The sequence below is a fragment of the Panthera tigris genome, chromosome A3 (assembly GCF_018350195.1).
Source record: "Panthera tigris isolate Pti1 chromosome A3, P.tigris_Pti1_mat1.1, whole genome shotgun sequence".
NCBI lineage: Eukaryota > Metazoa > Chordata > Mammalia > Carnivora > Felidae > Panthera > Panthera tigris.
Genome location: NC_056662.1, coordinates 84,855,055 through 84,882,163, shown reverse-complemented (window position 1 = coordinate 84,882,163; position 27,109 = coordinate 84,855,055). Strand labels below are relative to the sequence as shown.

Here is a 27,109-nt window from a genome sequence, read left to right as displayed (position 1 = left end):
ATTTTGTGCGCTTTTTGGACCGGAAGGGGGAATATCCTAAAATATGCCTGATTCCTGTCGTGCCCTCTGGCTCCGCCATTCCCGGCCGACGCATGTGCAATCTCCAATATGTGTATGTGCGAAAGGCAGTAGGTAAATACAATAAGCAAATTTGTGCTGTCAGTGAAGAAAAATCTTGCTTGACTTCAGTGGCGCATCGGGCATTATCCGAGACAACTAAATCCAACTCGCCTTCGTTTTGGGGGCTACTACGGCAAGCGGGAGGGCGAAAAGCGTTAATGTTTGGAGTCTGGTTTCCCGGTTTGTGTTTTGTCAGGGTCTGGGTGTACTGGTTGGGCGGGGGGAAGTTGGCTGGACCATGTCGGCCTTCGAGAAGCCTCAGATCATCTCCCATATTCAGAAGGGCCTCAACTACACGGTGTTTGACTGTAAGTGGGTGCCCTGCAGCGCCAAATTTGTGACCATGGGCAACTTCGCACGGGGCACCGGCGTCATTCAACTGTATGAGATCCAGCACGGGGACCTAAAGCTGCTTCGGGAGGTGGGTGCCAAGCGGGACTGCCCGGTTCCAGGATCTGGGACTACCGTTGGTGAGGGGTCGAGTGCATATCTGGGATTGGGGGGAGTCTGCATTTCTTTTTGCCCAAGCCTCCGTCCAGCGTCCCCCAAAAGCACAGCTCGAGCTGCGCGGAACCAACGAAGGTGATCGCAGATTGAGGAATACTTCTACGTAAAATGCTTTGGTTCGAGTCCTGAATTCTCGGCTGGCCAGTTCATCCGCGCCCTGCTGGCCCCTTCCTGCAGCCACCCTCGCAGTCCAGAGCGGGGTCCCTGGGAAGTGACATTAAGATTTCGTATCTAAATTCGAGGCCCTTCTAGGCAGTGCGCAGTTGTTTGTGGAGTCTTTTTAATAGGCCCTGTTAGTAAAATGCTTTTTCTTATAAGCAGAGACAAAGCTGGTACCGTGATGCCTGCATTGTAATTGGAGGAGACAGCCGAACCACTTATTCTTCAGCGAGTATCAATTGATTGTCTGATATTCCCCGGCATGTGAATGACAATGACCCTGGTTTCACGGAGTTTATTTTCTAGTGGGAGAGAGAATCAGTTGAATGATCAAACAGACGATGCATAAATACAAACAGATGAATTCTCTAACATAAAGGAACACGGTTCTATGAGAGTAAAAACAGATTTGGGAGAGTAGATGCTAACTAGGCCAAACTAGGAATAGAGGAGGTTTCCAGAGGAAACAGGGTATGCAGAACCTCAGCGATGGGAGTGGTAAGCAGGGACCAAACTTTGCAAGGTCTTTAAATTGTTTAAAGGATTTACGCTTTTTTAAATGGGACATCTCTGAAGGACTTTTAACTGGATGTGGCAAGAGCAAGTTTACAAGTTTTGTGAAGATCATTAGTGAAAGAATTCGAGAATAATGATGGTAACTAATATTCTTGTACTTGTTTACAGTTTTAAAAATGCATTGATCTCAGGTGATCAGTCATAATCAAGTATTAGGGTTGTAATAGACTACAGGGAAGGTTGAGAGCTCCAGGGATTAAAAACTATGGAGAGAATCTGCATGGAGAAGATTGGCTTTAAACTGGTAGATAAAGGTTGGGGCGCCTGGGTGTCCCACTGCAGTGAGAGTCGGACTTTGGCTCAGGTTATGATCTCAGGGTTCCTGAGTTGGGCTAGCTGCTGTCAGCACAGAGCCCGCCTGGGATCCTCTGTCCCCCTCTCTGCTCCTCCATGCTCTCTCTCTCAAAAATAAACCAAAACATTAAAACAAAACAAAACAAAACTGTGGTAAAGAATGAATACAATTTGGATAGGCAAGCTTGGATTAGAAGGTATATAAGATCCCATCTCACTTTAAATTTCAATGAGTGCCGGTTTTCTTGTTCAGTTTGTCTCTTCTTTTTTAGTTTATTTATTTTGAGAGAGAGCAGGGAAGAGAGAAAATCCCAGGTAGGTTTGGCACTGTTAGCAAAGAGCTCACAGATTGTGAGATCATGACCTGAGCTGAAATCAAGAGTCAGACACTTGAGCCACCCAGGCGCCTCAGTTTGTCTTTTCTAGCCAGGTACTCAGAGTTCCTACACGTGACTTACCCTTTTCTACCTTGCCTTGCTTATGTTGTTCGCCACTTAGCCCCCAGGCACCTGTTGCTATTTTAGGGTCCAGTTCAGATTATTTGATTTAGGAAATCCCTTCCTGTTCCCCACACAAAGTAAACTCTTTACATTGCATTATGCTGGTTCTTATCTGCTCCAGAAATAATGTAATTCTGTCTAATCTCTAATTAGATTGTAAACTCCTGGAGAGTAAGGACAGTGTCTTTTCATCACTGTGGTTTGTAAAGTTCAACCACTCAATAAATTACTTGTTAAAAGGATGAGTGAATGTATAGTCTGTAAAAGGATGTAACTTGGAAAATTTAAATATCAGTTTATTGATCATTAATCAACTGGTGTCAAGGTTTGAACAAATGGAAACATTGGAATAGCAGACAAAAGCAGGTGAAGTATTAGGAACAAATACCAAATACCATCAAATTTAACCAGAGAACATTTACAGACTGTGACTTTGTAAAATAAGGTATAATTTGTATACACTTAGGAACACACTTGTTCCACAGAGTGAAATAATGCCCTTTGTCTCTGTTGACAACCTATTTCAGGATACCATGCTAAAGAAGGACCAAAGGTACTTGAAGAATGAGTCCCTTCTTCTAAAAAGCCTCTTGTCTAGAGAAAGGATAAAACAAATGCAAAAACACATTTAAGAACTTAGATTGTGTTTGGCTGTTATGGTGCAGTGGAAAAGAATACAGGTTAAAATATAGGCTCAGTGGGTCTCAACTCTTACTTTGCATCAGGATCAGCTGAGTATGTTCTGTTGTTGTTGTCATAGATTGTGTGTGTGTGTGTGTGTGTGTGTGTGTGTGTGTGTGTGTGTGTGTGTGTGTGTGTGTGAGTGTGTGTGTTTTAAAACATTCATGCCTTGGGGCGCCTGGGTGGCGCAGTCGGTTAAGCGTCCGACTTCAGCCAGGTCACCATCTCGCGGTCCGTGAGTTCCAGCCCCGCGTCAGGCTCTGGGCTGATGGCTCGGAGCCTGGAGCCTATTTCCGATTCTGTGTCTCCCTCTCTCTCTGCCCCTCCCCCGTTCATGCTCTGTCTCTCTCTGTCCCAAAAATAAATAAAAAAACGTTGAAAAAAAAAATTAAAAAAAACAAAAAACAAAAAAAACCATTCATGCCTTGGTCCCACCTTAAGAAATTCTGATGGAGTGGGACTCTTCATTTAGAGTAGAGTGAGGCCTAGATACCAGTATTTTTTAAACTTCAACCAGGTGATTCTAACAAGTACCAATGTTGACTACGATGGGGCTAGATGAATTTCTGAAATACTTGATTCTTCAATGTGGAACCACCTCAAGTTATGTGTTCCAAAGCCCATGTATCCAAGGTAAAAATGTGAAGGAAGCAAACAGGTCTTTGTTAATGTTTGCCTTATCTTGTTACTAAGGATAGCTAGGGAATGAGGGCCTTCATGTATAGTTGAGCAGTTTGCTGCACCACACAAGGGGTTGCAGGGTTCAAGTGGAAACTGAGATCTGTCTCTTTCTCATCAAACTTTATGAATGTGAGACTTCCTCAGCCTACAAAGGACAACTTTCCTCTAATTGGCACAGAGGACTGGGGTGGCCCTGAAAACTGGAATCATAGTCGTGGATGTTTATACTTTAAAATTTAGTAAGTTAATAAAATTTAGTTAAAATTATTTTAGTTAAAATAAAATTTAGTAAGTTAATAAAGTTCTGCTTTTTTAGCCCCTGTGCCACTGAGTTCACTGCTTGTTACCATGTGGTTCACTAACTCTTTTAATGTTAATTAAAGTAGTGCTAGGATGTGGAGGAGGAAATACTGACAAGCTGTACTAGACCCACCCACAGATGGAACAAAAATAGCTCTCATGGGACTTATCCATCATGGGCTTCCTTAATCATGTTAACTTATTGTAGCAAAGAGAACCAACAGCTAAGTCATGGTCATTTTCAGGGTCCTACAGCAAAAGTTATTAATACAAACCAATTTTCTTTTTGGAATAAATTTTGCAAAATAAATCTTTTTAGCTGTGGTTTTTTTTTTTTTTTTTTTTTTTCCCTAGCAAGGAAAATTTAAGTAACCAGTGGATTTTTTTTAAACCCTTGTTTCCCAAAGGTAAAATATTTAACAGAAGCAGGGAAGGAACCTTTTTATGAACTATAAGAAATTAGCTTCACTCCATTGCCCCTTCTTAATTTAGCTATTATGATGTCCGTGAATATCTTAGAAAGAGAAAACACCCTTGCTTCTATAAGTCCATTTGCCAGTAGAGCTCAGCCCTTCTTGGCCAACTGCAGTCCTCACTGCCATGCAAATAATAAGATGTTTATACATTTGAGGGTTTTTTTTTTAAATGTTTTTATATTTTGAGTTGAATTTTATTCTTGCACAACAGACTGCTAGTATCTATAAATCTGTATTTCTTTAGTATAAGGAGAAAAGAGAACATGAGGGAGGCATAGATAACTATATATCTTGCAAAGATATGAATGAAGGTAGGAGTGAGAGGACACAAATCTGAAAGTAGGTTCAGTTTGTGACAATACCATTTACTCACCAGTCCTTTTCAAGGTTGGAACATTTTTGGTACTTCTAATGACTCTCTGGTTTATGGAATCGGGGCTACATAATAAACTTAGTTGATTTACATGTAGGTCTGGGGGCAGCCACAATTAGTATAAAGAACTTGGAATCTTCTTCGCTGTATGGACCTTGAGCAAGTCTTAGTCCTCTAAACCTGTTTCCTCATCTGGAAAGGGGTGTTGCAAACACTTAGCTTGCAGTTGTGTGAGGAAGAAAAGTGATGGCCTAGACTAGAAGAACATCTAGAACAGTATCTGATAGATGTGCTCAATATATGGATGCTGTTTTCATTATTGAGTATAAATGACACCAAAAACTATGGTGTGTCATGTGAAAACACGGTGGGAGAAATGGGATCGTGGACTCCCAATGGTTTTTCTCCAGCACTAGGAATGAGAGGCTAATAGATGTTAATTTATATTTTTATTCAACAAATGTTGAGCACCTTAAGGTGTTTAACAGATGCTACAGGGCCCCATTTTCATGGTACTCATTCTAGAAAGGACAGAGATCATTGAATAAATAAAATAATTTTATTGGTAAGTGCAATAAAGAAGATTAAACAGGGTGGGTGATAGTGATTTGGGGGTTCCACTTCAGATTGGAGGTGCAGGGAAAGCCTCTCAGAGGAGGTGACATTTAATCTGAAATCTGAATTTGGAGAAGACAGACATGATGTGAGGGAAGAGCAGTTCAGACAGTGGAAATAGTAAATGCAAATGTCCTGAGGTAGAAATGACTTTGTTGTGTCTGAGGAGCAAAAAGGAAGTTGCAGATGTGGCTGGAGTGTAGTAGAAAGGAGAGAAGCAGGAAATGAGGTCAGAGGAATCAAGGCAAGATTTCAAAGAGTTTAGTACATTTGTCTACCACAGGCCTTGGTACCACTCCTGTGAGTCTTTGCCTCTAAATGTAGATGCAGTTTATTTCATTCCATTATATTTCAATAAAGACTGACTTGCAGGGGCACATGGGTAGCTCCATTGGTTGGGCTTCTGACTTTGGCTCAGGTCATGATCTTGCAGTTCGTGAGTTTGAGCCCCGCATCAGGCTCTGGGCTGACAGCTCAGGGCCTGGAGCCTGCTTCTGCTTCTGTGTCTCCCTCTCTCTTTCTGCCTCTCCCTGGCTTGTGCTCGGTCTCTCTCTCTCTCTCTCTCTCTCTCTCTCTCTCTCTCTCAGAAATAAATAACAACAGTTAAAAAAAAAAAAAAAAAGACTGACTTTTAGAATTTGTGCAGCGACAAATGTGGAAATATCTAGTATAGGATCTATTGTAATAGAGTGGCTCTCAGTTTGGTTTCTTTCCTTTTAAGGTAGAGATTCTCAGATGTGTTCAGGTGCCAGAGTGTCTGGACATTGTGGTGCTGTTTTTGGAACTCCATGAAATACTCGAGTAGTTTGTTCCAATTCTGTACAAAGAAGGGGTTTTCCAATGGAAAAATCAGACTATATTATACATATTGTGATCTTTATATCACAAGAAGCAACCATACATAAACTTTTTAATCTTCATTTCCAGGTTTTCTTATTGGCGTTCATTTGCTAATATTTTCTAACAGACAAGGTAAACAAAATATTGAAGAAAACTTAAGTTTGAGAAAATCATATCCATTAGCTTTTTTTTTTTTTAATTTTTAACGTTTATTTTTGAGAGAGAGACAGAGCATGAGTGGGGGAGGGGCAGAGAAAGAGGGAGACACAGAATTGAAGCAGGCTCCAGGCTCTGCGCTGTCTACCCAGAGCCCAGTGTGGGGCTTGAACCCACAAACCATGACATCATGACCTGAGCCAAAGTCCAACGCTTAACTGAGCCATCCAGGTGCCCCTGTCTATTAGCTTTTTAAAGGTTCTATCTGTGTGTGTAAATTTATGTTGGTGCTGGAAGATTAGTGTGTTCTAGGAGCATGGTCTGAGAATCTTTGTTCCAAAGGCTTAAAAGGTGAAAGTTAGAAGAAGAAATACCACAGGGAGGAAATTTTTTGCTTCCTAGTTTTTTATTACCAGCAGTAAAATCTTCGAAGAACCATGTGCTCACTGTAGGGACTGAAAAGTAGAGGTTAGCTTTTATGGTATAACTCTTCTGTGGCTTAGGAACAAGAGAAACCCTATCAAAGGCTCCAAGTGATAGTGAAATTGTGAGAAGCAGAGTGCTTTAGGTGGTAAAAGAGGAGAAAATGGGAGACAAGTCTTCCCAGGTCCCTGAGAAGAATTTTCCTGGAGAGTTCTATCAATACATGATGCAACCTCCCCACAGCTCCTAACCCACGAGTCCCTGGAGCCATATTCTTGTCCATGAGGCCTACCAGCTGCTTACCCAAGAGGCCCATCTTCACCCTCTGCCTCAGACCGGGGGAGCCATGACCAGTGACTTCTTGCTTGGGGCATCCAGGCCCAGTGTAAGACAAGTGGAGGAAGGAGTGGGTGTCTATTTCATCAGTTGGCATAAGTTGGAACTCTGAATTACTTTAACCATAGAAATTGTGTCCTAACAGCGATTAAGTGCTGTGCCACTACTGATATTTCGGTTACTTTTATTTGGGGGAAGTGGAAGGTGGGGAGCACAAGAGTGATCTGGAGTTGGAAACTGCTTTGTTAAGTTGCCAAATTTTTGATTCTTCGTGTTGCTGCATTATAGCTTTTTTTTAAGTAAAATTGGAAAAAATAATTGAAATAAGTGAATATCAGGTTTCTGAGTAACTATCTGGGACCACAAATGCATTAAAAAAATTATTCTGTAATTTTGTGTTCCTCATCAATACGGTCTTTTACAACCATGTTATTACAGATGACTGCTTTTGTTTACTGGGCAGTTTCCACGGAGGCTGTGAATGCTTTCTTGTAGACCTGCCTACATAGTAACTGCTCATTTCTCCAGATCCCAAACAGTGTGAAAGCTTAACAAGCTGGGAGTTTCCAAAGCCCTGTACCATATAATAATATCTTTTGAATCATGAGAGAAAACTTCAGTTTAGTTTGTATTAAGTGGATTTTATTTTCTTTTTCTTTGAAAACTGCTTTATGGAAGTGCCTAGCCAAACATTTAAAGTGGCAGGGAAATTATTTTTTTAATTCTATGAAACAGGCCAAACCTACTAGGAGGGATGAGATTGGCCCAGGAACTGAAAAGTTTCAAGAAGAAATCCCCTAGAAACTGGAGAACTCTGGAGGGAAAAAAGTGTATGCAGAATACTGTTATGTCAAAAAAAAAAAAAAAAAAAAAAAGAGTCAAAGGAAAATATAAGGGCATTCTTATATTAAATTAAACCTATGTGTTTAATTTAGTGTAAACATGTAGAAAAAGATCTAGAATGATGGGGATTACTACTGGGGAGCATCAAAGGGAGACTCACTTTTTTACCTTCAGTTTTTTGTTTTGTTTGAATTTTTGTAGGGAACATGTATTACTCTTGTACACATTAAGAATAGGGGCGCCTAGGTGGCTCAGTCTGTTGAGCCTCTGACTTTGGCTCAGGTCATGATCTCGCAGTTCGTGAGTTTGAGCCCCATATCTGGCTCGTTGCTGTCAGTCTGTCAGCAAGGAGTCTGCTTCTGACCCTCTGTCCCCCTCTCTCTGCCCCTCACCTGCTTGTGCTCTCTCCAAAATAAATACTTAAAAAAAAAAAAAGAATAAAAATCTGGGGTTCTTGGGTGGCTCAGTCGGTTGAGCATCAGACTCTTGATTTCAGTTCAGGTCATGATCCCATTGTGGGATCAAGCCTTGCGTTGGGCTCCACTCCATACCCAGCATGGAGCCTGTTTGGGATCTCTCTTCCTCTCCTCCTCTCTCCCTCTGCCCCTCTCTCCGCTCACATGCTCTCTCTCTCTCTCTCTCTCTCTAAAAAAAAAAAAAAAAAAAGAATAAAAATCTTAAAGTTTATAACAGACTAAGACAATAGGTATACCCTGTTGAGGCCAAGTAAATGGAGGTGATATTATAGGGCTAGAGTATGGAGTGGGGCAGGCATCAAGCCTCATCAGATTCCGTATTGCCCAGAGTTCACAGGGGCCAAGGCAGCAGCTGACTCCAGGAGAATCAGGGCAGGTGGGGTTAGGGTGGGTGGGGGTGACAGAGTAAAAGGAGATTAGTGGATGACCCACACAGGTGTGGGAGTAGGTAAGAGTAGCATGTATATGTGGGAGGAGTCAAATAGGAACTGATATTTTGGTTGTAAACTCCTTCTTGAGGGCATGGCCAATCGCATTCATGTTTGTATCCTAGTCTGTTCAGTTCATTGACTTTATTTAGTAGGAACTCAATAAAAATGTTGGAATGTGTAAGTTGGGCAAAAGTGTAAAGTCGTGTGCTTCAAGCTCTTTGCCTATGACAGGAGGGTATTGTATGATATCATTTCTTTTTTTTTTTTTTTTAATGTTTATTTATTTTTGAGAGAGAGAGAAAGGATCCCAAGCAGGCTCCTTGTTGTCAGCGTAGAACCGGACATGGGGTTTGATCCCACCAACAGTGAGAGCATGACCTGAGCTGAAATCAAGAGTTGGCCCCTTTACTGACTGAGCCAACCTTTGGCGCCCCTGTATGATATCATTTCTTAGGATCCTTTTGATAATATGGTCTAGACTTGATTTCCTTAAGCCATGTACCTTAACTAGTGCATTGGTATGTGGTTGTTTTACTAATGGGATTATATGCAATACTTGGAACAGAGCTTTTTAAAGAAACTTCAAAATATTGGCTAATCATAGCAATAGCAGTGCCTTTGGCACTCACACATCTACAAATCTCTGTGCATTGACAAGGTCCCAGAGAGAATAGTGACATAAACACTCTCAGTTTATAGGGTTCTGCAGGGAAAACTATAAGAGACACATGAACATTTTTGTTCCTGTAGCCATCTGAAAAGAATAACATCTTCATTAAGTTCTTATTCCTACTGAGGATCTTAGAGAAGAATACCACATGAAATGTTGAAATGTTCATATTTGCAAACCAATGGAGATGGTGCACTTGTCAGCATTTGAATGTCTCATTAGTGAGATGAGAGCAAAGGCAAAATTAAAACTCATTCTTTTTGACAGTTACACACTTTTAAACTACAGAAAAGTGATGAAAGGAAAAGCATAATTTTGATCAGAAAATTTTTTCATTGCTTTTTATATTATGTGCCTTATTTAAGGCCCATAGTAGAGCCATAAATATCATGAATTATAAATAGCTGCTTACATAAATAATGTATCCTCTTTCCTTCCCTCCGTCAAGATTGAAAAGGCCAAACCCATTAAGTGTGGAACATTTGGTGCAACATCTTTACAGCAGAGATATTTAGCTACTGGAGATTTTGCTGGAAACCTTCATATATGGTAAGATTATTTAGTCAATATTAAGACGCAAGATAGGCAGTTTCCTTGATAGTCTTGTTACTCTTCCTCTGAAAGGGAGGATTCTTATTTTAAAATGTTCCTTGTTCAATTTTAACTATTTATAAAAATGTAAGAATTGTCCTTTAATATATATTTCTAGATTTCATATTCAAAATACATTTAAAAATACTGTTTTTCTTTAGCTAGTTTGAATAATGTTACCAATATTTATTTCCACACATGCTGTTTGGTGCTAGCATTTAATCCCCTGTATTTGTACATAAAGGGCTATTCCCCACACATGTAAAACATGGAAAACTTAAGATACTGTTTATATTTCAGTGAGACATTTGGCATTATAGAACGATACACTGAGTTTTTCTTTGTTTGAATTTTTTAATGTAGAATTCCCAATTCATTAAAAAAATTCTGCACATCTAAGCACAACTTTTTAGGAACACATCTATTGAGCAAATCAATGTAAACCTGTTGCAAATGAACAAGACCATAATTATGCCAAATGCTTATAATTTTCATGTTCTACCTTGAGTTATTTCCTACTTAAATTAGATGGCATGAACTGAAATTCCTCAATTACTTTTCAAGAATATGTCTTATTTTTACTGTTTAAAGTATATAGTAATGTTCTAGAAAGAAACTATCTTCTCTACTTCATGTTTTCTAAGGTGACCTTTCTTGATTTTCACTTAGAATCTGTTGCTTTCTTATTAAATTACTGACATGAATCATAAAATAGAATGAAGCTATTTTAATTCCCCTTGCTTTAACTGCTTAATAATTAAGTTAGCATTTATTAGAATGCATCAGTTCTTACATATACTTTCAGAGAACTTGGGAGAAACCAGTCTGAATGTTCTTTTTAAAAATATTTCAGCATAAGACTAAGCAACAAATATAATTATTGACTGTCTCCCTAATAGAGTTTCCTAGCATAGTCACAGGTATTACTGACTTATTTTCATTGTTAAGTCTTATAATTTTGTGTTGTAAAAAGCAGTATTTTAAAGTCAAACAGTAAAGCAATTCTTTGAAGTGGAATCTCAGTCCTGTTTAGTCCTGATTCTTTCACAATGATGCTACAAAAATAAACATAGTCTCCTAGGTTGAGCTATCTGAAATTTTAATTAGGGAGATTTTACTAATAAATCTTGGCCTAGTAATAAGTTGGGATTACATTTCGTGAATAGCTACCTTCATTTTTTTTTAAGTATAAGTTATCAAAAACTGACTTGTTAGAGAGAAATGTGGATAGAAGCTCCAGGAGAAAAGAGGGAGGCAGGAGAAGGGGTGTATTAACATAACTTACTTGAGCCATTCATCACCCTGCCATCTTGGGTAGACTCAGACACCCACAGTGGTGGGTGCTTTCCTGCATTCCTTTCTCTTAACTAACCTGGATTTAGACAAGCTTCAGCTAGTTCGACTGTAGATTTGCTGTGCCCAGCATGATGATACACTGAAAAATATGTAACTAGATGAAAATAGTAAGGAATTTAGTGAGAAAATAATACATTATAAAGGAAGAAACATATACAAAGTAAACACTACTCATATTTTATCCTTCCAAAAGATCTTAAGATCAGACTACCAAGGCCTACTTTGGAAACATTCTAAATCACTTTGAATTTACTCTATGTTTAAAGTAGTGATTATCAGACTTCAGTGAACCAAAGAGTCAGCAGATTTGGGGCTGTTTATCCATTACATCTGTGGAGGAGCCCAGGAATCTGTATTTATTAGTAAGCTCACCTGGTAAGTCATGTGCAGAGGTCCTAGATAGATCATCTCTGAGAATCACTGAGTGTGCTCAGGACTTTGAGTTCCAAGTTGAATGATGGCAGTGCTCATTAAGGGCTCAAAAGAAGCTAAAGTGGAGAGAAAATATTGGAAGTAAATGTATAAATTACCTTCATAGCAAAACCCTTATTTTTTTTAAGTTTATTTATTTATTTTTTTTATTTTTTATTTTTTCAATATATGAAGTTTATTGTCAAATTGGTCTCCATACAACACCCAGTGCTCATCCCAAAAGGAGGAGATGCCCTCCTCAATACCCATCACCCACCCTCCCCTCCCTCCCACCCCCCATTCAACCCTCAGTTTGTTCTCAGTTTTTAAGAGTCTCTTATGCTTTGGCTCTCTCCCACTCTAACCTCCTTTTTTTTGTTTTTTTTTTCCTTCACCTCCCCCATGGGTTTCTGTTAAGTTTCTCAGGATCCACCTAAGAGTGAAAACATATGGTATTTGTCTTTCTCTGTATGGCTTATTTCACTCAGCATCACACTCTCCAGTTCCATCCATGTTGCTACAAAGGGCCATATTTCATTCTTTCTCATTGCCATGTAGTACTCCATTGTGTATATAAACCACAATTTCTTTATCCATTCATCAGTTGATGGACATTTAGGCTCTTTCCATAATTTGGCTATTGTTGAGAGTGCTGCTATAAACATTGGGGTACAAGTGCCCAATGCATCAGTACTCCTGTATTCCTTGGGTAAATTCCTAGCAGTGGTATTGCTGGGTCATAGGGTAGGTCTATTTTTAATTTTTTGAGGAACCTCCACACTGTTTTCCAGAGTGGCTGCACCAATTTGCATTCCCACCAACAGTGCAAGAGGGTTTCCGTTTCTCCACATCCTCTCCGGCATCTATAGTCTCCTGATTTGTTCATTTTGGCCACTCTGACTGGCGTGAGGTGATATCTGAGTGTGGTTTTGATTTGTATTTCCCTGATGAGGAGTGACGTTGAGCATCTTTTCACGTGCCTGTTGGCAATCCGGATGTCTTCTTTAGAGAAGTGTCTATTCATGTTTTCTGCTCATTTCTTCACTGGGTTATTTGGTTTTTGGGTATGGAGTTTGGTGAGCTCTTTATAGATTTTGGATACTAGCCCTTTGTCCGATATGTCAGCAAAACCCTTATTTTAAAACAAAAATCTAAATACGGTATGCATTCTTAAATTTCATTAGTGGACTAAATGTTTAGGACATGTGGAGTAACTAAGAAGCTGTGTTCTGTTGCCTAGGAATTTGGAAGCTCCAGAGATCCCAGTATATTCTGTAAAGGGCCATAAAGAAATTATAAATACCATAGATGGTGTAGGCGGACTGGGAATTGGGGAAGGTGCACCTGAAATAGTGACTGGCAGCCGAGATGGTAAGTTAAAGTATTCTGTGTATTTAAATTTTTTTTTTCTTTAGATAAGTCTCTGTGCAACAATATGTCCTCTCTATATGGAAATCCTCTTCAGAGGCCTTGACTTCCTAAATCTAACAGTGTTTTTTAATGGGCAAGTTTAATTGCATATCCCTCAGTTGCTTCAGACTTTTGAAGTATTTTGAGATAGAGGCATAGCACTTGCTATTTTAGTTTTGAGCAAGTTCAGCTACTAACAACCATAGTTTCCTATGAACCTTGAAAGATTTAAAATTTCTTTACAGGTTTTTGAGGCAGCTCAAAAACAATATAAGGTGGGCAGCAACTTTTCATTTTCTTTTTTTAAAAAGCAGAGTTGGTACTTGTGGAAATTGTCATATTGACAGTTAGTTGAACATCGAAGTTCCGTGATCCTTCTACTGAGCATCGTAGAATGATCCAAGGGCACCAACTCCGCTTTTCTGCCCTGTGGTGACTAGCAAAGGACAGGTCTGTTGGTGTTTAAAGCTGTTCTGAATGACTGTAATGGAGTCAGAATTTTTGTTGCTTCATGATGGTACGTAAGAAATTTGGTGCCTTAGTGGGTTTGGCTGCTCGAGACCATGAGGAAATTACTTTAAAAGAAAAGAGATGTATTTTTCTAATAGTTACTCAACAGTGTCTGGGTTTTAGAAATCAATTATCCGGGGTGCCTGGGTGGCTCAGTCGGTTAAGCATCTGACTTTGGCTCAGGTCATGATCTCACAGTTCGAAGGTATGAGTCCTGCATCAGGCTCTGTGCTGACAGCTCATAACCTGGAGCCTGCTTAGGATTCTGTGTCTCCCTCTTTCTCTGCCCCTCCCCCACTTGCTCTCTCAAAAATAAATAAAATGTTAAAAAAATTAAAATCAATTATTCTTTTTAATCATAAAAGCAATATGGAATATATAAGTAAAAGTAGCATTCAATCTACCACAGTAACATAACCATTAGATTTGTTTTCCTTTCCAATCTTACATACAATTTTGTGTAGTTGTTTAGATATGATTTTTATCTTTTTTATGTTTTGTCATATGCAAATGTTGCTGTCTCCATAATTACCATTTAATGACTGTAATATTTCATTCTATGTATATATCACAGTGTCCTTAACCATGTCTTTGTTAATAAGCACTCACTTTGCTTTAAATTTTTGTTTATTGATTTCGGAGAGTGACTTCAAAATAATGAAGGAATGAGTATCATCATGTATCTAACTTTTTTAGAATAAACGTGTTTTATGATTTTTTAAATTTATTGTCAGACTTGCCAAAGTATTCATGTACATTCTCAGCTACAGTCGATGAGGTAGATTTCGAGTCTGTCCTACCAGCATTGATTTTCTTTTTTCCCCCCTAATTTTAGATTAAAAAAAAATTATTTAATGTTTATTTTTGAGAAAGAGACAGAGCACAAGTGGGGGAGGGGCAGAGAGAGAGGGAGACACAGAATCTGAAGCAGGTTCCAGGCTCTGAGCACTCAGCACAGAGCCCAATGTGGGGCTGGAACTCATGAACCGTGAGATCATGACCTGGGCCGAAGTTGTACGCCCAACCAACTGAGCCATCCAGGTGCCCCTCCTTAATTTTATAAGTAAAAATGGTCCTGCATTCCCACTTGTGTTAACTTCTTTCTATATTTGTTTACTAGTTAGTTTTGCTTTGTGAATTGTCTGTTCATGTTCTTTGCTCATTTAACTATTGCAAATTTCATATGAATCAAATTTCATATGATTTGTATGAACCCTCTACAGTAATATAATAATCTCTTGTCACATTTGTGAGAAATTTTTTTCTCCTTAAAGTAGCCTTTTTAATGACTGACTTTATTTTATCCTTAGAGACAAATCTAGTGGGATATCTCCCCTTTTCCTGAGTTTATTATCCCTTTTAAAGATTTTTTCCCTTTTTCCTGTTCTCTCTCAAGTACTTACTTGCCTTTCAGCCATTTTATTAAATGCATTTGTATTTCTCCTAGGCAGTGATGAGTTTAGTTAGTAGTCCTGCAATTTTCAGTAAAATGAGGGGGTTGAAATTCAATTGAGAAGAAATATGTGTTAATTTTATTTAATATTTCCCTCATCTCTATTGCCACAGGGAAATTAAGTTTAATTGTATGTGAGATAGTGTTCTAAAACCCCATATAAGAAATCATAAATGTAAAAATCAGAGTTTATTCATCTGTATAAGAAAAATGCCAATGATTATGTGGGTAGTATGGAAAAAAATAAAAATTAAGATGACACTGATATTAGTCTAAGTAAATAGTACAGTAGTTTTAGGTTCAAAGAAAATAAGACCTGATCTGAATTACATAATATTTGTGTTTGCCTTGTCGGTCAGACGTTATTGATAACTTCGGAATAGTTGTTGGCTCTTCTGTGTATCTATTAACTTGGAAATCAAGTCAGACAGTAACATATGGGTTATATCTCTGATATTAAATACAACTTGCCCATTTAGAAGTCAGAAATATGTGAAAAATTTTCAGGTTTTTTAGTATCTGTAATACTGCCATGTACGTAGAAAGTCATAGGAAGAGAATGCAGAAATGTCCTCAATCACTGTTGAATTTTGCCAACTCACTTGTATTCACAACAGGAACTGTGAAGGTGTGGGACCCAAGGCAAAAAGATGATCCTGTTGCCAATATGGAACCTGTACAAGGAGAAAACAAGAGAGACTGTTGGACTGTGGCATTTGGTAAATTCTTGAAGAATTCTTGCATTTGATGTATCATATGGTAAAAAGCACAGTGGTTCAAGATAGTCTCTTTACAGTCTGTTTTTTGGATTATTCTGATAGTTTACTGAGGCAAATAGAGATGGTGGTTAATGTCAGCCACTGGCGCCTAGGTTTGAATCCTCACTTTTTTATTTCTTGCCTGAGTGAGGTGGGCAATTTAGCAATCTTCTCTGTTCCTTAGTTTCTTCATTTATGAAGTGAAACTAGCAATAGAATTTACCAAATAGTTTTATGAGGATTCAATGAAGTAGTACATATACAGTGCTCAGAATTGTGCTTAAATTATTAAGTGCTCAAAAATATTTGCTACTATTACATACTTGGGTCTAACGAGACAATGTGGACCTAGTTTAGAGTCAAGTGCCATTAGTGGAACTAAGCAGAGTCTGAAACACAAGTGGTGACCTAAAAAAATCTTACATTATACTCTACACAGAGGATGTTTATTTTCTAGAACATAGTTATGCCATTACAGAATTATTTGTTAATAATTTGATAACAGTGTTCCTCTGTTACTATACTTAAAGTGAATATTGATTTTGTAGGACTAATTGATACATTCCTTAGTATCTCTTACTGGGAGCGAAAATGAAAATAATTTTTGCTACTACAGGATATGGGTCATACTTTGTTTGAAATTTGAAATTCTTTCTCCTTTTTCATTGTATAATACTATATAGATAACACATTAATAGTGGGATTTAACAGTATATGTGAACTGTTTAAGTTCTATATATTATTTTAAAATCGCACTATTATTTAATCAGAGGAAAGTTTTAGATTTCCAAATTAAAAACTAAGTTATCATATGGGAATTACTATGTGTTTGTATATAATGAGCAAGAATATGTAAACTTAACACATGTACGCTTTGGGGAGAAATTTCAGGATTTGTATTTAGAATCATCATCTAAAATTTGATGTGATAATTAAAAAGTAATTATCTGTGGGCCATTAAAGCCTTTCATCTTTGACCTAAGGTACATAAGTACAATTTAAAATCGGGGACATTAAGTTTGAAAAACAATCCATTGATTTGACCATTTTATGAATGTCACAGTACTGTACTGTGGGCATGCAAAGTGAGAGAGATTCATATACTACCCTCCAGAAGCTTATAGTTCAGTAAAGAGGGTGTAATATCTACACTAATTATAGTACCGGGTAAGACTGAGAAAAGGTCACCAGAGGTATGGATGAATATAGAAGGAATTTTCAAGTGAGAAATGGCTGTGGAGGAAGAGCATTTTGACCTCAGACCAAGTATACATAGGATATCAACCACTGAAATTGGGAGGAAGTGTCAAGCATAAGGAATAGCCTGAAAAGTGCCAAAGTAAGTATGTTAAATGAAATAGTGGTAGAAGTAGCCTTAAATGTGGCTCAGGGCCACAGTGTTGAGAAGTGTTGAGATGGTGTGGAGGTAGTGGCAAACCTCTGAAGGTTTTTGCAAGGATGAGATGTGATTGAAGCTTTAGGAAAATCACATTGGTGTGTGAACTGGGGAGAGATCAGTGCCAGAGGTACTCCAGAAAACATCCTGGATCCAAGCAGGATGAATTAAACTACAGATTATAAATTTACTTCAGGGGCCACCATCCATACAAATGTTTAACAGCGTATTACAATGTATTTCAGATTTCCTTGCAAAGATAACACCAGACACCATTTTGCAACCTAAATGGTTTTAAAGTAGTTTCTATTTGCATTCAAATATAGTTACTACCAAGAAAGCAATAGAAGCATAGCTGTATTTATTCTACCAACCCCTGCTATGTTTGAACTGTAATTGACCTGTTAGTCTGCAGATATAATAGAGAAAGACCATTTGCTTTCAACTTAGACTCCAATAAACATTTTCACTCACCCCTTCAATATAGAATCTCAGCAAATGAGCTTTTTTAAAAAAAAAAAAAAAAAAAAGCAAAATTAGATAGCCAACTTAATAATCTTGATGTCCTATCGGGTTTGGCAAAATGAGATTCTGCCTAGTGTGATTTTGTATAAGGTATAAGGTTCTATAACATTATTTTAGCAGCCTTCAAATTACTGTTTATAAAGATATGCAATGTTGTGTCTTGATTTCCAGGCAATGCTTATAATCAAGAGGAGCGTGTTGTTTGTGCTGGCTATGACAATGGGGATATCAAACTGTTTGATCTCAGAAATATGTCATTGCGGTGGGAGACAAACATAAAAAATGGGGTAATGTACCTTTGGGTTCTTATAGTTTGTCTGAGCATGTTTTTGTCCACCTCCAAACTACTTCAAAAGGATAGCACCTCTAATAACTCATCTCAGTACAGCCCCTCTGCCAATGGTTTTTAACCTTTTTGAGCTGTGGAGCCCTTTGAGAATTTAATGAAAATCATGGATCCTTTCTTCAGAAAGTGAACACACACTCAGATGTGGTATGACAACTCCTGGTGAGTCACCAGCTCCTGTGTCCTATTTGTGGACCCCTGTGGGCTATGCGCAGTGTGATATTAAAATGAGCTAGGCTAGAGGCCTTTTTTCCTGCTAATATTAGGAATAGTAACAGCCTCCACAAGTTCTTTCAGATTTTTGGGTCCTGAGTTGTACACCTTTAGTGAAGAATGTGGTTCCTTCCTGTTTTCTAAAATCAGCTTTGACTGGACTGTATAAAATAATTATGTAACAACAGGGGCACCTTTGTGGCTCAGGCAGTAAAGTGTCCAACTTCAGCTCAGGTCATGATCTCGCAGCTTGTGAGTTCGAGCCCCATGTCGGGCTCTGTGCTGACAGCTCAGAGCCTGGAGTCTGCTTCAGATTCTGTGTCTCCCTCTCTCTCTGCCTCTCCCCCACTCATGTTCTGTGTGTGTGTGTGTCTCTCTCTCAAAAATAAATAAACATTAAAAAAATAATAATTATGTAATAACAGTAAAAAATTATATGGATTTACAAAATAATCTACCAGACAGGGGAACTCAGGATGGTTTTGTTGATCCTATAAACCAAAAAGAAATTTTTTCATTTAAAGGTATTTGATGTATTGGTTCTCAAAAGATAAAATGATTATTTAAATCCTTTCACATGAGCTGATAATTTTAAAGTTGTTTTACTTAGTTTAAAAGAACCTCCTGAATAATAATCATTAGACCATCAATAATAAATATTTTCTATTACAGGTATGTAGCTTGGAGTTTGACAGAAAAGACATAAGTATGAATAAATTGGTAGCTACATCACTGGAAGGAAAGTTTCATGTTTTTGATATGAGAACACAGCATCCAACCAAAGGTTTTGCCTCTGTTTCAGAAAAGGTAAATATGGGGGAAATGTCTTTCTATGAAGAGGAATGTTCATAGCTTGTTTTAGACTAATAAATAGAATTAGTCATCAAGGTTCTTTCCAGGTCTTTATATGAAGGGAGCTATTTTTAATATATTCTTGTGGGAACTTGACAGGTTTTTCTGTGCAGAGTACTTCCCCAAAGTTTATCAGTTTTAGATTTCTTGACTATAATAAAGGCTTCAGTTGGCTAAGAATCTTATTTTGTAGTTTAGGAGCAATCAAAAGAAAACTAGCTGATGTTGAGAATTGGATCAACAAAACCTAGCGTAGTGTTTTCTAATAAATATATAGTATTTGTATTAATATCTAATTATATACTTTTCAGAACATATCAACATATATACATTTATGTCATTTCATCACATCTTATTTCATATTCTGGTTTGCTACATTAAGTGAAATTCTTTCAAGCATTAACCCTTGTACATAGTAGGTTCAAAAAAATTATTCAGTCAGTCATCCACACATACATACATACTTTACCTTGTCCCAAAGAGTATTTGAGGTAGCTTAGAAGGAAACATGGTATTATCACATCAAAAATAGATGAAGAGAAGGCTGAGCACAGGAAAAATACTGGTTAAAAAAAAGAAAAAAAAAAGAAAAAAAAAAGATGGTGATGCCTGGAGTAAGGGGATTGCATAAATTCCTGCTGCAACACCCTGTCATTTGCCAGAGATGGATTGGGAATGTGACTCTGACCTTCCTCGAATGTAAAAGTAAAGATCGGTTACAGATTTGTAGTTTCCATAAGATTAAAATATGTAAGTTGCTCAAGAAATAAAAATTGACTCTCTTGTTCCCTCTCCCTCCATTGTGGATTCAGTAGTACTTCTCAAACCTTCCCATTTTGTCTTTTTTTTGTTGTTATTGCTGCTAATTATTATTAGCATATTTTATTTTATTGCATATAAATTACTGTTGCTGCCTGATGAACTAAATTCTTAAGGTAGCTATAAGTTGCAGTATTGTTTTGCCTTTGTTATTTCAGAATATATTAAGTATCAACAACATAAAGCACTTTATTAAATTGTCCCTTATACAATTGTAACATGGTTCTCATCTGCCCATTATAAAGTGTCATCTTCAAAGTTTTTGTTATAATTATTTAATCAAGTAATTGCTAAATCTGTCAAACAAATGAGGCCACTGTATTTTAAGAGGTCATGGCCCCTCTTTTTGTGTTTTTATCAATTTCCAGAAGAAAAAGTGAAGTTTAAACTATGAAACAAAATAGGTTTTAACAGCCTGGACCCACTCACTTGAGGACTGTCACACACTTAAAGGGTGTATTTTGAGATATGTGTTTTTAATCTGCTAATGGTAATCCCCTTACATGACTATTAAGTCAAATGCCTAATCACTAATCACTCCCTAAAATATAGTGTCTAAGAATGACTTAGATCAAGTTAGTTGGTCTCACAGCTCCTGCAAAGCAGAAATCTTTCCTCCCTCCCTCCCTCTTTCTCTCTTCCACTCTACCCCCTTGTCTCTCCCTCTCCCTAGGTCTGCCCCTCACCCTCCCTTCCTTTCTCTCTGTCTGTCTTTCAAATTCCTGGCAGTGAATATTACACCATTAACACTGATTTACTAGCTGTTGTTGAGGTGCTAACAAGCTGTTAACCTCCAGTTGCCATTTTTGTCTTTTAGTTTAATATGACTGAATAAAGATCCTGGCTTATTATAACCTTAAACCCCATCTATAAGTCCCTGTGGTCCTTATTTTGAAGACTAGATAAGTCAAATGGTACAAATTAAAGATAAGCCTCTTGGAACTTTAAGTTAAAATTCATTCTGTATATGGGAATTCTCTGAAGTTCCCACTCAGTTTTCTGGAAACCTGAAACTGCTCTAAAAAATAAAGGCTGTTTTTTTGTTGTTGTTGTTGTTGTTGTTAGTTTGTTTTTAAATCAGTCTATCCTTTTTTTCCCTTAGGATGAAGTATGTTTTTGTACTTTGAGTTTTTCTTCTCCCTCAGAGTGAGCTAGGGATATTTACATGTATAAAATCTATGTATATGGTACTATATACCTAAATGGACTTTTAATCTGATAACATCTTTTTTTTTTGATCCAGTAGAACTTTGTTTCGTAAAGCCACAAAGAAAAATGATGCTTTTATTACTTATGATGAACTCTATAAATCTCTGTAGCCCTTATGAAGAGATGTGCCAGAAATACTTGAATTACTTCTATAATGGTTGTTGAAATTATAGTGGTAAAAATTCTTTTTTACAGTATTTCTCTTCTCGGACAATCTTTATCATATAAACAAACATAAAAACTAGTTATGTGCCTCTCATCCTGTTTAGGCCCATAAATCAACTGTGTGGCAAGTCCGACACCTGCCACAGAACAGAGAGCTCTTTCTGACTGCTGGAGGCGCCGGCAGCCTTCACCTCTGGAAGTAGTAAGTCTCTGCTGATGCTCATGGCTCCTTGTTAAGTTACTGGTGGGCGGAAAGTAGGATTAGATTGAACTTGGTTGTCCTTCTTCCTCCTTTGACTTAGTTTATTTCGATAATGATTTTAAATTAAAGGGTGTTATTTTGTCTGCTTTTTCAAATTAATGTCATTATTTTACACTTAGTAAGTATTAACCTTCTTTTGGCACACTAAGTATATTTGTCATTTTGGTTGTGTCTTCCATCTATGGGGGTAACTTAGGAATAGTTCTTTTCATAGCTTAAAATCATGGCTTTGGCTAGGTTTTATTGTTGTCGGTTTTTGTTTTTGTTTTGCTTTGGATGTGGAAAATTTGACCAAACGCTTTTGTGAAGTATTACTTACTGTCTGGTCATTAGAACACTACCTCTAGAGAATAAGAAATGGGTTGGAATTCTTAATTGTAGATCCTGATCACTCACTTGACCAAGTTCAGATACCGTTGTTGTGAAAGAATCCAAACAGCACTGAGGCGACGGATGGGTCTCCAGGAAAAGCCCCATCACGGAGTTTGCTTTCTGTGTGCTGGAGGCAGTGTGAGTTACAGCCTTGGCTGTGCTCTGAGTCCCTGGTGCCCTAACATGGCACATACTAGGTCAGCTGCTCATTTATAGGGCCTGATGAAAACCGAGACTTAATGGTATTTCTTTCTCCATCACTCAAGGGGGAAAAAACCCACTAACACAAGCCCATACATGAAAGATATTTCCAAAATAAAGTTTGATTCATGATATAAGAAGAAAACCACCATCTTCAGTATGGCTAGGACTTTCACACCTACAAAATACTTCTCTTATTTATTAGCTTCTTTTAGAAGGCAGCAGGGGAGCTGAGAAACAAGGCCACAGTTGGAAAGTGTTCCAAGTATTTAGGGATCTGGCCAAAAAAATGCTTGAGATCAAGACTGTACAGGTCCTGTGAGTAATAAGCAGAGGAAAAGCTTTACGAGTTGTGGGAGAATGCCCAGTAGATAGACCATTTGATAACTCGTCTTCTCCTTGTACCTTGCCCATTGTCCTTACCCAATTCTCCCAAACCAGGCCATGCTCCCCATTAGTCTCTGCCGATTGGGTCGTGCAGCAGCACATCATTATTCTGCCTGTGACCAAACTATATAGGCTGCTTCCTTGAAGAACTAGTTCCAGTTTTCTCTGTAATCCACATACGGAGTTGTAGTTCTGTGTGATGTGCAAACACGTTTGCAGCTAGAATTTTTGACGATAGTGTAAAGTGGAGTCTTGTATACAGTCTAATCTCAGGGTGCCTGGGTGGCTCAGTCGGTTAAGCATCCAGCTCTTGATTTTAGCTCAGGTCATGACCTCACGGTTCGTAGGATTGAGCCCTGTGTCGGGCTCTGCACTGACAGTGTGGAGCCTGCTTGGGATTTTCTCTCTCTCTCTCTCTCTCTCTCTCTCTCTCTCTCTCTGCCCCTCCACTCAATTAATAAATAAACATTAAAAAAAATAGAAACTTGAAGCTTATCTCAGTATGAGCTTTAATCCTTACCATAACAGGTATCTAGTCTAATCTTCAAATTGGTTTGGAGCTTTGCTGTCAAGTATTACACCAGCAAAAGAGATTTGGTTTAAGTAAAATGATACTTAGCTCTATTTCCATTTGCCAGTCTCCTTTGGTAGTAATGCACTTAAATTATAAATATTTATTGAGCACCAGAGAGTTCCTAGAGGAACTCACCTAGTTAATTCAGAAATTGTTTTTTGAATGAATGAACCCCAACATGCTGATTTGTGTGTGTGTGTGTATATTCAAAACACACAAACATACATTCTTAAAACTTTAATAGACAATATAGAGGGTTTAAAAAATCTTTATGTTGTTTTAAATACTAAATATGTATTTATGTTATGTTTTAAATACTAAATAAGCTAAGAGACCTGAAAAAAAATTCTGTAATTTTTTCATCATCTGAATATCTTATTCCTCTTAATCAAAAGAAGTTGTATGGTCCAAGAAGAAGAAAGAATAATAGGTTATTTGCCTATCACTTCTATTTCTTCTCTGCTTTTGAGTTGCTTTATACCTTTGAAACTCTTAGCCTTTATTAGCACTTAAGAAATGAAGGTAGTATCACAGTCGATACCTAACAGGCTTTAAAGGCCTTCAGAGGCAGATTGTCCCTGTATTTCACTAGGAGCTCATCTCTGCTGTAGGGAGGGATGTTTCTTTTTACCCTCTCAAATCCAGACCAACTAGTCTTTACAGTTGTTAACCTTCAGCTCTACTTATTTTATAAATTGATAATTTCAGCTGAAAGAAAACAAATATTCTTAGAATTGCTTTTTTTTTTTTTCCTTGAAGCAATGATATTCTAGGGTCTAAAATACCTGAGCAGCACATTCCCATGGAAACGGTACACAGAAGGTGTGCATTGGGTCTGTGTCATGGGGCTCGAGGGTTAGAAACAGTGTCTGTTCTTCATTCTGGAAGTATGTAGGTGAGGTTCTGCAAGTGTTACAGCCTTTGCTTTTGCACCTTTTCTGCCTACGGTGTCCTGCAAGCCGAATCTAGAGAAGAACTGCAATAAAAGATTGTGAGGAACACAAGTGAATTTCATAAAGAATGCTAGATCAATCTAAGACTTTTATTATGAAAAGAAAATACAGACTCATGCTGAACAGAGGTGATATTTAAAAGTTTTTAGGAGAGGGGTGCCTGGATGGCTTAGTCGGCTGAGTGTCCGACACTTGATTTTGGCTCAGGTCATGATCTCATGGTCGTGGGAGTGAGCCCCTCATTGGGCTCCACGCTGAGCATGGAGCCTACTTGAGAGCAAGCACTGTCTCCTCTCTCAGAAAAAAAAAATTTTTTTAGTAGAACCAATCCCCTTTAAAGCTGTTGAGGTTGAAATAGTGTATCTTTGTATAAAACTCAACATTAGAAAGATTATTTGTTCCAGTAATCAACTGAGAAGTAAAAATAGAGTCATGGATTATATGTATATGAACACAATGTGGAGAATGTTAAGATTTCTCTCCTTACCACTCTGATCTTGTTCTCAGCGAATACCCTATTCAGCGGTCAAAGAAAGATTCTGAGGGAGTAGAGATGGGAGTTGCCGGCTCCGTCAGCCTTCTGCAGAATGTCACCTTGTCTACCCAGCCCATTTCCAGTTTGGACTGGAGTCCAGATAAAAGGGGTCTCTGCGTCTGTAGTTCATTTGATCAAATGGTAAGAGTACTGATTGTTACAAAACTCCATAAAATTTGATCTAAAAACTTTGGACTTGAAACCTTCCAGAAGAACACTCATAGTATTTAGAATGTGCCCTGGAATCCTCTGACCTTCACTGAACAAAGTTGGATTTGACTGAGAAAACAAGCCCCAGATGCAAACATCCAGACTAGCCCGTCTCTGGGTGGGAAATGCCGAGAGGTGTGTTCCAGCAACCTGACTGGACACCGGTTTGCAGTTTGTTAGCGCATGGGGCACCGCTGTCTCCAGGGCCAGCTCTGTTCATCTCCCCTCTGTTTCTAAGAAAAAGTTGATACTTGTCTATATTCAAACATATTTTTAATTTGTTCTTCATCACCAGAGTTATAATACTTTACCATAACACCTAGTTTAAAATTGTTTGTTTTGGTAAAACTACTGTGAATTAACCTTCGTAAATATACTTTGAGAGATTTCAGTGTCAGTAAGTTTCTGGAAAGAATAGTACTTTATAAAATACCAAAATGTCATGGTCAGACTAGATTTGGGTAACGGTTTTTAGCCGTATAACTCATAAAATGAAATATTATTTACAATGACCTCTTTTTACTTCAGAAATAAGAGTAAAATTAGACTTTTGCTTATTGAGTGGTAAGTGATGTTGAGATGTATAAGATTGTGGGGTTTTCTAGCCTTATTTTTTGTCACATCTTTTTATATATTTTATGAATAAATTTGTTTTTTGAAATCTATGGAAGCTCTGATTCTGATAATTTAACAGTAGTAATAAAGCTGACACCAACACTTCTTTGCTGTATAAATGCTTAATAAGTATCTCTTAATTCACTTTGTTTCCTTAGTGTTCACTAGATCTTTTGATAAAGCTCAGAGGTATTCACTTTATCACTCTTTCATTAAGCCCGCCCTCCCTCACTCTTCTACTCAAGAGTCAGAGCCACCTGAAGCATTTGTAATATGTAAGCTTCCTGTGATCTCATGGGTTCTTGGAAAGTTGCTAGTTCAGAATATTAAATTCAGAAAATTAACCTCTTAAAAAAACCAACAAGATGTTTTATGCTGTGGACAGAATTATGGAAGTAAAAATTAAATTGAACTTTAGGGGTGCCTGAGTGGTTCAGTCATTTGAGCGTCTGACTTTGGCTCAGTCATGATGTCACGGTTTGTGGGTTCCAGCCCCACATCAGGCTCTGTGCTGACAGATCGGATCCTAGAGCCTGCTTCAGATTCTGTGTCCCTCTCTCTCTTTCTCTCTGCCTTTCCCCCGTGCATGCTCTGTCTCTCTCAAAAATAAATAAACATGAAAAGAATTCAATTGAACTTTAAAAAAGCCTATACCTGCTGGGTTTTGGTTTTGTTTTTTCAATTTTCAAGGAAAAATAAAAAATTTGTGAAATTCTTTCTCAGAAAACTTGTGTTTGATGGTATAATTAGAGAGGTTTAAGTCAAGGATAGTAAATACTTCTATCATTAAATCTAAGATGTCATTGATTGTAAGATGATCTGCCACAGAGAAAGGAAAACGCTGCCAGTGAAACCAATGCACACTTCTTATCACTTAGCATTTCTTTAATATTCCTTGAATGGTCTTTTAAACTTAGATCATCCTTATAAAGGAAAATATATACAAAATAAATTTGGTATGGTATGCCTCAGATTTCTGCCTATTCAGAGTCTGAGCCTTCTACATCACCTTTCCATGTTTCCCTTACGGTATTGTCCTTTGTACCACAAAAAATGTTGGTGAGGCAGGATTTCTTTAAAACATGGTCTTTAATTAATTGTCACTTACTCTACAAATTTGGTGTACACATGCCAGCTGTGACAACTGTCGTCATGATTGCTGCCAGCTTACCAGGATCTAGCAGGATCGTTCAGTTATCTATTGCTGTGTAACAAATCACTGGGAAACTTACTATCTGTGCTCCGTGCAGCCTCAGTCAGGCAGCCAGACTTAGGGCTGGAGGAACTGTTTCCAATGTAGCCCTCATATGGCCTGCAAGTTGTCAGCTGGGACCTCAGCCAGGCCTGAGAACCAGGGGCCTCTCCACATGGCATGTGCTTCTTCAGAGCAATGGTGGCTGGGTTCCAAGGATGAGCATCTGAAAAGAGGAGGCCAGGTAGAAGCAATATCATTTTTAAATAGCTTAGCTTCATAATTCATTTAGTGTCACTTTTGCCACATGATATTAGTTGAGGCAGTCACAAAGTCC

The 27,109-nt window shown here is 38.0% G+C and overlaps 1 protein-coding gene and 1 long non-coding RNA gene across 6 annotated transcripts in view; one reads left to right on the top strand and one right to left on the bottom strand.

Annotated features, from left to right (window-relative positions):
- Positions 1–173: 173 nt before the first annotated feature.
- On the top strand, positions 174–25,630 carry DNAAF10 (dynein axonemal assembly factor 10). Its single transcript, XM_007083378.3, has 8 exons — positions 174–541; positions 9,906–10,006; positions 13,056–13,186; positions 15,806–15,907; positions 18,039–18,154; positions 19,099–19,233; positions 21,576–21,673; positions 24,728–25,630. Exons 1-8 carry the CDS (start codon positions 359–361, stop codon positions 24,933–24,935), a joined length of 1,074 nt encoding a protein of 357 aa, XP_007083440.1. The 5' UTR covers positions 174–358; the 3' UTR covers positions 24,936–25,630.
- LOC122237345 overlaps positions 10,342–27,109 on the bottom strand; it is an 84,773-nt gene continuing 68,005 nt past the window's right edge. For all 5 annotated transcript variants that reach the window (XR_006215780.1, XR_006215782.1, XR_006215781.1 and 2 more), the window contains 5 exons: positions 26,813–26,998; positions 24,053–24,243; positions 15,791–15,862; positions 11,777–11,892; positions 10,342–11,498 (listed from right to left, as the gene is read on the bottom strand). This is a non-coding gene — a long non-coding RNA (uncharacterized LOC122237345). The remainder of the gene's footprint in view (positions 11,499–11,776; positions 11,893–15,790; positions 15,863–24,052; positions 24,244–26,812; positions 26,999–27,109) is intronic.

Excerpts from the sequence above, each read along its gene's own strand:
- DNAAF10 (XM_007083378.3), top strand. The coding sequence starts at position 359 with ATGTCGGCCTTCGAGAAGCCTCAGATCATCTCCCATATTCAGAAGGGC. Across the intron at positions 18,155-19,098 it reads AGACAAACATAAAAAATGGG|GTATGTAGCTTGGAGTTTGA; the intron begins GTAATGTACCTT and ends TTTCTATTACAG. Across the intron at positions 21,674-24,727 it reads AGCCTTCACCTCTGGAAGTA|CGAATACCCTATTCAGCGGT; the intron begins GTAAGTCTCTGC and ends TCTTGTTCTCAG.